This window comes from Bos taurus, chromosome 16 (genome assembly GCF_002263795.3).
Source record: "Bos taurus isolate L1 Dominette 01449 registration number 42190680 breed Hereford chromosome 16, ARS-UCD2.0, whole genome shotgun sequence".
Taxonomy (NCBI): domain Eukaryota; kingdom Metazoa; phylum Chordata; class Mammalia; order Artiodactyla; family Bovidae; genus Bos; species Bos taurus.
Window position 1 is genome coordinate 43,133,945 of NC_037343.1, and position 15,776 is coordinate 43,149,720.

The 15,776-nt window shown below is 45.2% G+C and overlaps 1 protein-coding gene across 1 annotated transcript; it reads right to left on the reverse strand.

The window, feature by feature from the left end:
* Window positions 1-228: 228 nt before the first annotated feature.
* CENPS (centromere protein S) lies at window positions 229-14,880 on the reverse strand. The gene is made up of 5 exons (NM_001038576.2): window positions 14,787-14,880; window positions 8,396-8,519; window positions 7,241-7,274; window positions 2,338-2,404; window positions 229-656 (listed from the first exon to the last, which is right to left on the reverse strand). The coding sequence occupies exons 1-5, from the start codon at window positions 14,835-14,837 to the stop codon at window positions 516-518; spliced, it is 417 nt and encodes a 138-aa protein (NP_001033665.1). The 5' UTR covers window positions 14,838-14,880; the 3' UTR covers window positions 229-515.
* Between the last annotated feature and the right edge of the window lie 896 nt (window positions 14,881-15,776).

The window sequence follows — 15,776 nt, forward strand, 5'->3', positions numbered from 1 at the left end:
ACACTGGAGGACTTCCCTGTTGGCTCAGGGGTTAGGATTCAGCACTTTCCCTGCCGAGAACCCAGGTTCAATCCCTGGTTGGGGAACTGAGATCCCAGAAGCTTCATGGTGCAGCCAAAAAGGGACTAAATGCATATAGCTTTAGTCATCTTTCAGTGATTGTCAGCCTGAAAAATGATATAAAAGAATGAACATATGATTTTTTTGCTTGAAAAAGTCAACCATATGTATTTGCTAACATAATTTTATTAATACGATACAATTTCCAACATATACCATTCAAACACATGCCCTTTTCATGCACTTCAATAAGACATGGAACTATTTTGCTTAAGAGTTTCCACTTCTCTTTTAAACCAGCTTTTGTAGTCAATGACTTGGAGAGTACAATACAAAAAGCACCCAAGCCTTTTGTATTTTAATCTCCACTTATCGTTTCAGAACCCTCTATTGGCAATATGTGCTTTTAGCCACTCTGCCTGCTGAAGGCCACTTTCTCCAAACAGCAACAGGGTTTAATTCTCACTTTCTTCTACACCAGCCTCTGCTGACTCCACTGAATTTCTGTTTTCATCCTCCAACTTCTTCTTCTTCTTTGCTTTTTTTTCCAGGTTAAGCTGAGCGATGTCTTCATTTTTCTCTGTGATGTATTTTAGCTACAAAAAAAATTTTTTTAATTACATTTTTACCTGATTGTAAAGCCATTAATAAGTCTAGTCGGGGAGAAAAAAATCTATGCCATTTCCCAACCACTCTCACCCAGGGTTAAATTCCTCAGAGTTAAACACAGCTTCCAATTTTTTTTTCCTGGAAGGAATCAATGACAAAAGTCAGCTCACTGCTTACTCACATAGGAGTTCCTTGAATAATCAGAAGAATTAAAACTTGTAGTTTACGAAAGGCATGCCAATCACAAACATACTCTACAAAGCACAGATAAAGTCAAAAGCCCTAAATTTTACCCAATTAAAATTACTGAGCAATTCCTGTGTACCAGATCCTAGAGATCTGGTAATTACAAGGGTAATAAGACAAGGTCCTTGCCCTCAGGGAAGATTCAGTCAAATGCACAAGTTTAGCTGCAACTCTTCAGTAACAGGCTTCTGTCAGATGACCAAAATTTAACAGTCCAAAATTAAAACAACATTCTGAGGTAAATACATACGCAATAAGCAGGAAACTTCCCAATTAACAGTCTAAGATGATTTGCATCGACAATTCCTTGCAAAAGATAGAAACTGCTTACTGAAGCTGACCAAGTTACAGTTCTGAGAGAGAATGTCAGAGGAGAGAAAAATGTCTTTTCCACTGATACGCAGCACCACCAGGCACCGGAGCTATTAGGAATCGTATCATCCTTGACCTTGACTTAAACTTTAGAGAAACAATATTAGAAGAGCAGAGACAGAAAAAAGTCCAGTGGAAACAGTACTGGATCCAGGGTTTGAAGGTTAAGGGTCAGCTGTTAACCAGAAAACTTCATATTTAACTTTGGGAAATTACTTAACTCTAGTAGTCTGGCCTATAAAATGGGGCTAATTAGCCATTTTATGAAAAACCCTCATAGGGTGGTTGTGAGCTTTAAATGATGTGTGTAAAATATGACCTACAGAAGTCCTGTGTGAAATGTCAAGTGCTACACAAGTTCATTCATTCAACTACTACTCATGAGCCCCTACTGTGGGTCAGGCCCTTTTTTAGGCATGGCAGATGGAGTCGAGAAGAAAGACATAAAAATCCCTGCCCTTGTGGAGCTCACATCCTGGAGAGGAACGTAAAAGTATTTTGACTGCTAAGATCAGACTAAGTCAGGAAACCTCACAGGCGTCCTGGATCTGCCATCAGCCACAGCCACTAGCCTGGGACGATCACAGCATCACCTGTAAGGTGAGGGCACGGCTGGGATGACGTCTAGACGTCTCTGAAAAGACAGAAAATGTGCTCAACTGCCTGCACACCCCAGATGTACTGATACTCCTTCCACACCTGGCTCACCAAAACTGTGGGCTCCATAAAAGCACCCCCTAGATACTCTAGCCTGTGACCTGCCTCTGACACCATGGTGTAGCTGAAACATGGGACCAAAGTTTTGAGATATTACAGAAAAGGCAAATTATGAAATCCAGAGAGCACTGATTAGAAAATTTCAAATTGGCTTAGCAAGATCCATCATCGTGAAAGAAAGACTGTAAATTACAGGCAGGTCTGAGTGGTTGAAGCGTGTCTCATTTTTAACGCAAGGTGCCCTGGGGGAATCACTTCGTGGATGCCGGTGATTAATTGGGAATAATGTATTCTGATGGGAAAGGGGAGTGAGGAAAGAAATCCATCTCTCACCAGTGAATGACTCCTCCTGGCTAAGAGCTTCACGTCTTCAGTGTTAATTGTGCTTCTTTTCGCATGTCTGTAGAAAGCGCAGAAACAATTCGCCAGAATGTTTCATATTATTTAAAGTTTTGATGAAACACAAAAGTTCATGGCCAGACTTCACACCAGCAGGATCTCTAAGTAGCCCATCTTTTCAGGTGAGGGCCATTAAGTGACAGTGACACAGAAATGAGTGAAGTGATGAGCCAAGATACCAATTAAATGAAGAGACAGAGCAAGCAGAAGCCAGTCTGTCCACCTCCACTGGAGGGCCGAGGGTATCTGGAGAATGTGAGCATGGAGAGAAGTAAAAGGCATTCAAGCCTTCCCAAATGCTCACAGTGGGCACAGCGACCAGCATGCAAAAAGAAGCGGGTCTGTGAGGCACCTTCAGTGAAAAGAGAAAATAGCACAGAGCTCACAATACAAAGATCATTGCTGCTTAAATGAACGCTAAATAGAAGAAATAGAATTTCCACAAAACACAGCTTCGCTTATACCAAGGTCCTAATGCTCTTCCCCAAAGGCTACATTACAGGGAAAAGCTTGTGCACGTGTCCCTCCCCAGCTAGGAGACAATGTGTCCCCAGCAACAGCCCAGCTAGGACAAAGAACACCCTTTCAACTAGACTCTGTTTCTTGCTCACAACACGGACCAAGTGCTTGTTCCAGTTCTCTTATCTCTGCTTTAAAAGGTAATCTGAGACAATGAGCTCTATTCAATAATTTATCACTCTAATAACACCCTTTCTTGCCATTTCTAACTTCCTCCAAAATTAAGTAGGAACTCTGTAAGTCGGAATAAGGGGGAATCTTTGTGTTCTTAACTATCAGAGTGACCAGCACATGGCAAGTCCTCACTAAATATCTGTTGATTTACAGATAAAACTCACAGAAATTATATTCTGTAATTTGGCCAGATTAGTCCTTCACATCCTGCCAAATGTGAAAAGATCACATGCCATCTCATCATGACGGACAGTATCTGACTATCCTGGGATAATATCCACGTCAGAAGATAACTTCTCATTAGCCGCCTGGAAGGACTAGCACAGAGAAAAGTGGGCGGGGCCGGCGGGGGGGTGGAGTCAGACAGAAAGTGACAGACAAGAGACCACAAAGCCGGTCCAGAGGTGCCCTGCGTGGAGGATGTCAGGAGCCACAGACACACTAGCCCTCGTCTATATCGCACGACAAGCTGCCCTGTTGGTGTTACCCCTTCCTAAAGGGCCGGACAAAGAGTAAGGAGGAAGCAGCACTGAACTGTTCAGTGTAAGATCAGCATATATGATCACAAGAAACATTCAGGAAACAGCAGAGCCAACCCTCTCCACCACTTGACTGGTCATCTGGTTTCTCTGCACCATGTTTTAATGATACCACTGTCCCAGATGGAGGAGCAGGTACATCCTATGCCAGCAACTGCACACCACAGACTCTCCTAAATCAAACCTCTGGCTCCAGAAAATTACTCTAGAGAACATAACAAAGCAATTTTTCATACAACACTTTTAGCAACACAGGTTTTAAAGACTATTCCCAAAATGCCCCTAAATATTCATTGGAAGGACTGATGCTGAAGCTCCAATACTCTGGCCACCTGATGTGAAGAACCGACTCATTGGAAAACACTCTGATGCTGGGAACTGAGGGCAAGAGGAGAAGGGGGCAGCAGAGGATGACATGGTTGGATGGCATCACCAACTCAATGGACAAGAGTTTGAGCAAACTCCGGGAGATAGTGAAGGATAGGGAAGCCTGGCGTGCTGCAGTCCATGGGGTGGCAGAGGCTGACACGACTTAGCGACTGAATAACAACAAAAATGCCCCTAGAATTCATTTACCGTAGAATACCTATCTTCCTCAAAATGTTTCATCTTTACCATGTTAACATTAGGTGACTTAGACATTAAATGAAGGAAAGTCACAACTTAAGTGGAGAGATTATTTTCCAAAGTTTATAGGTGAACTGAGTTTATAGTATTTACAATTTAAGTGTATTTTTTTCATAGAAACATTGTTACAAATACTAGTTAGGTTCTCAGCCTCCAAAGACTATCTAATAGGTAGCCAACCTGAAATAGCAGTATATATTTCAGATTTCTCAAACTGGGGTAACATAGGAGCAGGAATTATGTAACAGGGAAAACTCAAAACCACAGGATAAAGCTGACCCTCTGGGACTATCAACTTTATTCAGTAGTGGTGGTTTAGTCACTAAGTTGTGTCCAACTCTTGCAAACCCACAGACTGTAGCCCACCAGGCTCCTCTGTCCATGGAATTCTCCAGGCAAGAATACTGGAGTGGGTTGCCATTTTCTTCTCCAGGGGGATCTTCAAGACCCAGGGATCAAACCCGGGTCTCCTGCACTGCAGGCAGATTCTTTACTGACTGAGCTACCAGGGAAGCTTTTTAAATTTTATTCAGTGATACACATTTTTCCCCCCACACCATGGCATGCAGATCCCCAACCAGGGATTGAACCTGGGGCCCCCTGCATTGGAAGTTTAGAGTCTAAACCACTGGACCGCCAGGGAGTCTTATTCAGTGATAAACTTTAAAACAGGATTTTTTTTTTTTTAATGGAATATTTTGACAATGTAAAATTAAGACAACAGATAAGTCTTCAAAGAAAATCTGCACTTGAATTAGCTCAGAGTTCTTTGGAGGAAGTTTAAGGAGTGCTGGTATACACCCCTGAGCACTGCAGAAGAGGAAACATCTCTGAGTAAAGCCTCTGACAGTCTTGCTCAGAGAGCATCAGCTGACGGCCTCTCCCCAGACTCCTTTACCCAAAAGATGAGTCCTTCCTTGTGCAGCTGACAGTCCATGTGGTGCCCACACATCTCGGCCCCGTGTGTGCGTGCTAAGTCACTTCAGTCATGTGCTACCCTTTGTGACCCCATGGACTATAGCCTGCCAGGTTCCTCTGTCCATGGGATTCTCTAGGCAAGAATACTGGTGTGGGGTGCCATGCCGTCCTTGAAGGGATTTTCCCTACTTAGGTATCGAACTTGGGTCTCTTACGTCTCCTGCATTGGCAGGAGGGTTCTTTACCACTGTGCCACCTGGGATGCCTACCTCTCTGCCCCAGGGCCCAGGAAAAAGAAGTAGGCTTCTCAACTATAAAAAACACACAATACCTGAAAACTTAACGTGTGACAATGCTAAATAGCTCTAATTTCATTTTTATTTCTAGTATTTAAAATTGTCATTGTCTTTTCCTACAACTAACACAGAAATGAGGAGGAAGCGCACAGCTGGGGACTCGCTCCTGGCGTCTAGTGGGTAGAGGCGAGGGACATCACTAAGCACCTTACAATGCACTGGACAGAATTCGGAGATCATCCAGTCCAAAATGTCAACAGTGCTGAGGTGGAAAACTCTGATCTATACTGACAAACTCTATGTTCAAATCAAGTAACCATTTGTCTACTAATTTACATTTTTGTGTCTTCCTTTGTAACATAAAAGACTCACATTTTTTAAAAAAAAGAAGAGGGATTTCCTTGGTCCATTGGTTAAGACACCATGCTTCCAATGCAGGGGATGTGGGTTTAATCCTTGGTCAGGGAACTAAGATCCCACAAGCCCCACAGCATGGTTAAAAAAAGAAGAAGAAGAAGAAAAGAAATGGCAAGGGGTTTCCTTGGTGGTCTAGTGATTAAGAATCTGCCTGCTAATTCAGGGAACATGGGTTTGATCCCTGGTCCAGGAAGATCCCACATGCCCTGGAGCAACTAAGCCTGTCCATCACCACTATAGAGCCTGTGTGCCTAGGGCCTGTGCTTTGCAACAAGAGAAGCCACCTCAACAAGACCTTGTATGGAAACTTGAGAAAGCCCAGGCGCAGCAGTGAAGACCAAGTGCAGCCAAAAATAAAATAATAAATCTTAAAAAAAAAAAAGATGGCAAGTAAAGGCAGTAAATGTATTTCACAGGAGACCTGGGGTGGGGGTGGGCGCAGGGCACAAGTAAGGGGCAACCACCTGAATTAACGATGATAAGACGCAGGAGCCGTCAGTATCCCATATATTATCCTGATCCCTTTTGGCCAAGTTGAAGATGCTAAGCGGTTTTTAGGGACTCATATACGCAGGAATAGGCAAGATTTAGAGCCTGCCCTCTGAGAACCTACTGCTTTAATTCATTCAGAATATTCATCGAAGAAACAAAGAGCTATAGGAGAAAGGTGAAAAGTATGGGGTGTGGGAGAGGCTGGCACCAAATCAGAAGTGGGAGCAAATTAGAAAGCTTTAGCCCTTTCAGGCCTTCGTCATTCAAATTGCTTCATAAAAGCAATTCGCTGCAATTGTTTTCAATTACCTGTGGAACTAATTGAAGAGAGGAGCATAAATCACCTGTAAAAGCTAACGCTTTACCAGCTGAAAGCCAGTCACACATACTTTTCAAGGAGCATGTGTCTCACTTGTCTCCAGCAGGCAAATGCAGGGCTGATGGGGCCATGGGCTGTATTATCCCGACACCCGTGCGCTACCCCACAAAGCACGAAGCAGCCCAGCCCGGCGCCCAGCCTCACCCCCCAGCACATCACCTGCAGAAACAGTCTTAAAAGCAAGTGCACCATGCACAGAATACTGGAGACATGACTCACACCTTTTTAACCTGGAACTGAATAACTTCACTTCCCTTAACGACAAATACGAGGAAAACTTCAAAAAATGCCCAATCAAGTCTGAATGGATATGATTAAAGCAGATGTTCCATTCTTACAGAATCATGATTAGAGACTGAGTCTCCACAAAACATGGGGCGGGGAGGGGTTCAAGCTTCCCTGAAATTCACCACCAGATGGGGAGCATCAAAGCATGGAAACAAGCCCAGCATCCGACAATCAAGCTCTCTACCCACCTTGCAAACATTTCAAGGTCTTTGGCAAAATTTTCTGAAAGAGAAAAAGAGATGTGCTTTAATTAGCCTATCTCAACCTTAATTCAGAAGCAGAAAAGTGAAATCTCAATGTCTACAGTAAGTGTAGTGACTACTACAAATCCTTTTGAAAGTGAGAGGAGGCCCTTCGGGTGGCTCCATTGCTGGATTCATTACGACCTCTGTGTCCTCCCTGCCACCTCCACCCTTCGTTACAAACCTCTGGTAATTGTGGCTACACCTCTCCTCCCTAGAAACTATCCCTTAATCTTAAATTGTGCTAGGAGTTAGGGCTTGTGAAGACATTCATCTCCCCTGAAGTCAAGCAAATACCAGCTGTCAAACTGTGGGTGGAAAAAAAAAAAAAAAAAAAACTGTGGGTGATATAAAAAAGTTATAAAGCAATGAAACAAAAAAATTAATGTCCAAGGACTTCCCCTGGTGGTCCAGTGGTTAAGAATCGGCCTTCCGGTGCAGGGGACACCGTTCCTATACCTGGTCAGGGACCTAAGATCCCACATGAAAGAAAGTGAAAGTGTTAGTTGCTTAGTCGTGTCCTACTCTTTGTGACCCCATGGACTGTAGCCCACCAGGCTCCTCTGTCCATGGAGAATTCCAGGCAAGAATACTGGAGTGGGTGGCCATTTCCTTCTCCAGGGGATCTTCTCAACCCAGGGATTGAACCTGCATCTCCTGCATTGCAGGCAGATTCTTTACCATCTGAGCCACCAGGAAAGCCTCCAAGATTCCACATGCCGCCAGGCAACTAAGCCAGAACGCCACAACGAAGACCCAGAACAGTCAAAATTAAATAAATAAATAGGGCAGCCTGTCCTAGCCCTTGTTTAAAAAAAAAGTAATATTCTGGGTGGTTTAAAGCAATAAAATAAAGGTGCTGATGCCCTCCTATTAGTGTAACAGAAAGAAAAAAAATACAAATCTTGTAATAGAAAAAAATATAGCTCTTCCCATAAACTGAATCTTACAGCCAATAGAAGAAACGTTTCACGGATGGTGTCCAGTGATAATGTTCTTTGTCTGTTGGTGAGATACGCCACGGCACCCACCTGCATTTCTCCCAAGCAAAATCAACCTCCAGGCTTTCCACACCCCCACAGGAAGACCAGGGCTGCGTACCACACTGTCCAAAGGTCACCTCTGAGATCGCTGCAATGGTTTGCTTGCTGAACTGCATGTCTTTGTCCGACGCAACTTCCTCGCAAAGACAACCAACCGTGTAGTGAACCGCTGCCTTTAGCCTCTGAAGTAAAATCAAAACACTTCATGGGTAAGACTGCAAATAAGAGCTCTTCACATCTTAAAAAATGAAGACCAAGAAGAGGGTCTGCTCAGCCTAAATTCCTTCGGCACCTTCCATAATGGCTGAGTGACTTTTCCAGTGTCCTAATAAATCAATGGGGCCTCTGGAATGTGACTTGTGGAAACATCACTTCCTAGTTAATGGTGATGATTTAGGTGAAGTAAAGATAAGGAACAACGATGGCAGGTCAGCGGGGAGAGAAGGCAGACTGGTATCTGGGAGGCGCCTGTGTAACTTTACTCAGTTATTCCACATTTATGCGCCAAGTGCCTACTGGGTGAAGGCATGTGCTAACACGTTAGTATGAATGTGTGCTACCTGAATGTTACTGACCTGAGATATTTCAATATTCACTTACATAACAAATTCCTGGCCACAGGTGTTAGTTTCTGCAAAAAAATCCCCCGGTCAATAATGTGCCAGGTATCTGGGGAACACAGTGGAAAAAAAGAGATTTTTGCCCCTAGATGGAAGTTAACCAAGCAAATACAAAAGGACTGGTCCCTGTGCTTCAAGTCCTTGCCAGTCCCAGTCCTGCACAAGACAAAGGATGAATATCAGGACGACACTGGGGAAGGCTCCCGAGGGCACACTAGATCAGCCTCTGATTTGCTGCTTTGCTAGCCCACCTCAACAGGACCCTCACTGCTCCTTAGCAACACCTTCCAGTGCTGGAAAACACTTCTTCCCCATGGAGGAGTAAAGAAACAAGCCACGCCAAGGTCTCATGTCAACAAGCTTGCTGAGCCCTGTGTGTGCCCCTGCTGGGGACGGAGCTGAACTGCATGTGGTGACAACTGAACCCCAGACAGCGTGGGCTCTACCAGCAAGTGCTCATGGCAGAGGCAAGACAAGGAGGGACTGCAAGAACATGAGTCCAGGGCCCCGAGGGGAGGCCAGACAGATAAGAAAGGGACATGCCTTCCTTAGTTTCAGATGTCACAAGAGCAGGTAAGTGGAAAGCGTCAGTGGAAGGAGACAAAGAGACCACCACCCTGGGAGGGATAAAGACCCTCCAAAATCATCTTTTTTTTTTTAGGTATGTGTAGACGTGTGGTTGAGGAAGGCTTTCTTATCTCTCCTTGCTATTCTTTGGAAGTCTGCATTCAGATGCTTATATCTTTCCTTTTCTCCTTTGCTTTTCGCTTCTCTTCTTTTCACAGCTATTTGTAAGGCCTCCTCAGACAGCCATTTTGCTTTTTTGCATTCGTTTTCCATGGGGATGGTCTTGATCCCTGTGTCCTGTACAATATCATGAACCTCCATCCATAGTTCATCAGGCACTCTGTCTATCAGATCTAGTCCCTTAAATCTATTTCTCACTTCCGCTGTATAATCATAAGGGATTTGATTTAGGTCATACCTGAATGGTCTAGTGGTTTTCCCTACTTTCTTCAATTTAAGTCTGAATTTGGCAATAAGGAGTTCATGATCTGAGCCACGGTCAGCTCCCGGTCTTATTTTTGCTGACTGTATAGAGCTTCTCCATCTTTGGCTGCAAAGAATACAATCAATCTGATTTCGGTGTTGACCATCTGGTGATGTCCATGTGTAGAGTCTTCTCTTGTGTTGTTGGAAGAGGGTGTTTGCTGTGACCAGTGCGTTCTCTTGGCAAAACTCTATTAGCCCTTGCCCTGCTTCATTCTGTACTCCAAGGCCAAATTTGCCTGTTACTCCAGGTGTTTCCTGACTTCCTACTTTTGCATTCCAGTCCCCTATAATGAAAAGGACATCTTTTTTGGGTGTTAGTTCTAAAAGGTCTTGTAAAAAATAAATAAATAAATAAAAATAAAAGGTCTTGTAGGTCTTCATGGAATCGTTCAGCTTTTCAGCGTTACTGGTTGGGGCATAGGCTTGGATTACCGTGATACTGAATGGTTTGCCTTGGAAATGAACAGAGATCATTCTGTTGTTTTTGAGATTGCATCCAAGTACTGCATTTCAGACTCTTTTGTTGACCATGATGGCTACTCCATTTCTTCTAAGGGATTCCTGCCCACAGTAGTAGATATAATGGTCATCTGAGTTAAATTCACCCATTCCAGGCAATTTTAGTTCTCTGGTGCCTAGAATGTCGACGTTCACTCTTGCCATCTCCTGTTTGACCACTTCCAATTTGCCTTGATTCATGGACCTGACATTCCAGGTTCCTATGCAATATTGCTCTTTACAGCATCGGACCTTGCTTCTATCACCAGTCACATCCACAAATGGGTATTGGTTTTGCTTTGGCTCCATCCCTTCATTCTTTCTGGAGTTATTTCTCCACTGATCTCCAGTAGCATATTGGGCACCTACTGACCTGGGGACTTCCTCTTTTAGTATCCTATCATTTTGCCTTTTCATACTGTTCATGGGGTTCTCAAGGCAAGAATACTGAAGTGGTTTGCCATTCCCTTCTCCAGTGGACCACATTCTGTCAGACCTCTCCACCATGACCTGTCCGTCTTGGGTGGCCCCACACGGCATGGCTTAGTTTTATTTAGTTAGACAAGGCTATGGTCCATGTGATCAGATTGGCTAGTTTTCTGTGATTATGGTTTCAATGTGGCTGCCCTCTAATGCCCTCTCGCAACACCTACCGTCTTACTTGGATTTCTCTTACCTTGGACGTGGGTTAGCCTTCCTCAGCAATCAATGCAAAGAAATAGAGGAAAACAACAGAATGGGAAAGACTAGAGATCTCTTCAAGAAAATTACAGATACCAACGGAACACTTCATGCAAAGACGAGCTTAATAAAGGAGAGAAATGGTATGGACCTGACAGAAGCAGAAGATATTAAGAAGAGGTGGCAAGAATACACAGAAAAACTGTGGCAAGAATACACAGAAGAACTATACAAAAAAGATCTTCACGACCCAGATAATCATGATCACTCACCTAGAGCCAGACATCCTGGAATGTGAAGTCAAGTGGGCCTTAGAAAGCATCACTACGAACAAAGCTAGTGGAGGTGATGGAATTCCAGCTGAGCTATTTCAAATCCTGAAAGATGATGCTGTGAAAGTGCTGCACTCAATATGCCAGCCAATTTGGAAAACTCAGCAGTGGCCACAGGACTGGAAAAGGTCAGTTTTCATTCCAATCCCAAAGAAAAGCAATGCCAAAGAATGCTCAAACTACCGCACAACTGCACTCATCTCACACGCTAGTAAAGTAATGCTCAAAATTCTCCAAGCCAGGCTTCAACAATACCGTGAACTTCCAGATGTTCAAGCTGGTTTTTGAAAAGGCAGAGGAACCAGAGATCAAATTGCCAACATCCGCTGGATTATCGAAAAAGCAAGAGAGTTCCAGAAAAACATCTATTTCTGCTTTATTAACTATGCCAAAGCCTCTGACTGTGTGGATCACAATAAACTGTGGAAAATTCTGAAAGAGATGGGAATACTGACCACCTGACCTGCCTCTTGAGAAACCTGTATGCACGTCAGGAAGCAACAGTTAGAGCTGGATATGGAACAGACTGGTTCCAAATAGGAAAAGGAGTACATCAAGGCTGTATATTGTCACCCTGCTTACTTAACGTATATGCAGAGTATATCATGAGAAACACTGGGCTGGAAGAAGCACAAGCTGGAATCAAGATTGCCGGGAGAAATATCAATAACCTCAGATATGCAGATGACACCACTCTTATGGCAGAAAGTGAAGAGGAACTAAAAAAAGCCTCTTGATGAAAGTGAAAGAGAAGAGTGAAAAAGTTGGCTTAAAGCTCAACATTCAGATCATGGCATCTGGTCCCATCACTTCATGGCAAATGGATGGGGAAACAGTGGAAACAGTGTCAGACTTTATTTTTCTGGGCTCCAAAACCACTGCAGATGGTGACTGCAGCCATGAAATTAAAAGACGCTTACTCCTTGGAAGGAAAGTTATGACCAACCTAGATACCATATTCAAAAGCAGAGACATTACTTTGCCAACAAAGTTCCGTCTAGTCAGGGCTATGGTTTTTCCAGTGGTCATGTATGGATGTGAGAGTTGGACTGTGAAGAAAGCTGAGTGCCGAAGAATTGATGCTTTTGAACTGTGGTGTTGGAGAAGACTCTTGAGAGTCCCTTGGACTGCAAGGAGATCCAATCAGTCCATTCTAAAGGAGATCAGTCCTGGGTGTTCATTGGAAGGACTGATGCTGAAGCTGAAACTCCAATACTTTGGCCACCTCATGCGAAGAGTTGACTCACTGGAAAAGACCCTGATGCTGGGAGGGATTGGGGGCAGGAGGAGAAGGGGACGACAGAGGATGAGATGGCCGGATGGCATCACCGACTCGATGCACATGAGTTTGAGTGAACTCTGGGAGTTGGTGACGGACAAGGAGGCCTGGCGTGCTGCAATTCATAGGGTCGAAAAGAGTCGGACACAACTGAGCGACTTAACTGACCTGAACTGAGAGGTGTGGTTAGGGATAGGGGTACAGGACAGGGATCCTTATCATTGCTCCAGAAAGTTCCTCTATCCCTCCATCCTTCCCCCTCCTCCACTTCCTGGAACAGGTTAAGGGCCTTCTTCAATAGAGGCTAAGTCATGCCTGTGTGTGCTCAGTTGCCAAGTCATGTCCGACTCTGCAATCATGGACTTTAGCCCACCAGGCTCTTCTATCCACAGGATTCTCCAGGCAAGAATACTGGAGTGGGATGCCATTTCCTCCTCCAGGGGATCTTCCCCACCCAGGGATGGAACCCAGGACTCCTGCAGGTCTCTTGCCTTGCAGGTGGATGTTTTACCAATGAGCCACCGGCTTGGGTCAGAGGGTAAGTCACTAGACTCTAATTTCCTCAAGGGCAGGGCCCTTCAGTACTGTTCATGGCTGTCCACCTAGAACTAAGAACCAAGAACACCTGGCTGAGTGAACAGTGGGATCCTCCATCAGGTCACCACTGCACAGAGGATGAGGTTCAAATTTCTCAGTCCATCTTTGCTGCCTGACTCACTTTTTCAGTAAGCATTTATTGTCTGTTGAGAGCTAGGCTCTGTACTAGGGGCTGAGAACACAAAACTGAAAAAGAACAGTCCCTGCTCTCAAAGAGTTTATCTCCCACATCTTTGCCATGAATGGACTCTTTGAAACCATCAATGTCATGAAACCCAAAGGAGGTGAAGAACCGTTCCTAGAGAGACCAAAGCCAGGACTAGACACAATGCATGATCCCGGACTGGATCCTGGGTGAAGGAAAAAAGACCATGAAAGAATATCTTTGGGACAATTGAATATGGATTCATATTAGATAATAGGATTTTATCAATTATCAAGCTTCCTGAATGTGATCAGAGATTATGACCTTGTTCTTGGAAGAAGCATGTTAAAGCATTAAAATTTAAAGGTGAAGCATCAAGTGTATTTAATTCTCAAATAATTTCGAGAAAAGAAGGCAGCAAATACAGCAAAATGTTAACTGGTTATTCGAGGTGAGGGGCACATGTGTGATGAATGCGCTAATTTTGCAACCTTTTCTGAAGGCTCGAACTTCAAAACAAAGGGAGGCGGTGGGTAAACAGCTTCTGAAATTTAGGAAGCGCCCCTTTCCTGAGCTCATTCTCAATTCTCCTCGGTTAATGCTCTGAGATTCTTGGTTTTTCTCACGACTCTCCCACACGGTATTTATTCGCGGTGCTGACTGAAGGACTGAATACCAGCAACTACGCCGAGAGCTGGTTATTATCACCCTGATTTTTCCATCTAGGAAAATGAGTTCGGGGAGAGTCAACACAACACTCTGTGCGGAGTCGAGATTCGAACCCATATCCGATGGGTTCCGGAGCCGGACGGCCGCGTTTACACCAGGTTCCGAGGCCGTCTCCTCCCCCGCAGGATGGACGCACCGATTAGAGGAGCCAACGTTTTTAGAGCTCTTGACGCGTGCCTCAGAACAACCCTGTCCGAGGAGACTGAGCCTGTCACAAAACCAGAGGGGCCTCCGCCGCCGGACTCTCGGTGCACGGCAGGTATTTTCCCCGAATCTTCCCTCTCACTCAGCCACCCCAAGCTCCGACCAGCCAAACCAAGGAAACCGTCTCCCAGCACCCCCCGCGGCAGCTGGGTCAGCTCATGCGCAGGCGCCAGAGGCCGGAGGTGGCCGAGCTCGACCTCCGACCCGGGGCCTCGGTACGAAGACGAGGCTGGGCTGAGGCGGCGCCTTTTTCCATGCAGAATCTCGACGCCGTCCTTCCCCAGCCCCACCAGGACCCCATTCTCCTGTACCTGTAGGTAAGAGAAGCGTTGCTGCTCCTCGGACCACTCCTCCTCCTCCATCATCACCACGGGCGGATCCTGGCAGGCGCGCCAGGACGGAAAGACGCGGCCGCCTGGGCGACCTGGTCGGATTTTCCCGCCGCGGCGCCGGGCAACGGGCCGCGCTGGGGGCCAAAGCGCGAAGCTGCCGGCTGCCTCGCGCGCCCCCTGGCGGCGATTCTGGGAAGGGGGCCTCACAGCGCGCCTGCGCCCGCCCGGCCCCAGCCAAGCTCCCCGGGGACCTCAGGCCCAACTCTGCGCCCTGCACAGTGGTCAACACCAGGTCTCAGGAACAATGTGTGTGTAGGGACAAGGGTTCGCAACTCGGTTGTAAATTCCATGCGGCTGCAACCTCGATATGCCTTGCAAAATTTAGTGTGAGTTTTTTTTATAATTCTATAGTGTCCCAAAGTCAGATCACTGATAAATGTTTGATTTCTATCCCCTTCAGCGAAAAAGTTTCTCAGCCCATTGCCGTTGCCAAAGGAATATAGGTTTGACCCAAGTGTTAGCTGATTTTCCTTTATGTTAAGAATTAAGGGGCTTACCAGAATTCCCTGGCCGTCCAATGGCTAAGATTCCTCACTTCCACTGCAGGGCGTGGGGATTTAATCCCTGGTGTGGGATCTAAGAACCCACATGCCAGACGGCCACGAATTTAAGAAAAAAAAAAGGGAAATAAGGGACTTCTCTGGTGGTCCATCCAGTGGAGTTCAATCCCGGGTGAGGGAGCTAAGATCCCACATACCTTGTGGCAAAAAAAAAAGAGAAAACAGAAGCACTGTTGTTTACCAACTGAGCTATCAGGGAAGCCCTGTAACAAATTCAGTGAAGACTTAAAAAAAAAAAAAAAAGAAGTGAAAAATAGTGAAACCTAACAGTTAGATCTGCACTGTTTCCAAACTTTCTTCAGTTATTTTCCTCCTTCCCAGCTTCACTCTTTGGAGCTTCACTCATTTT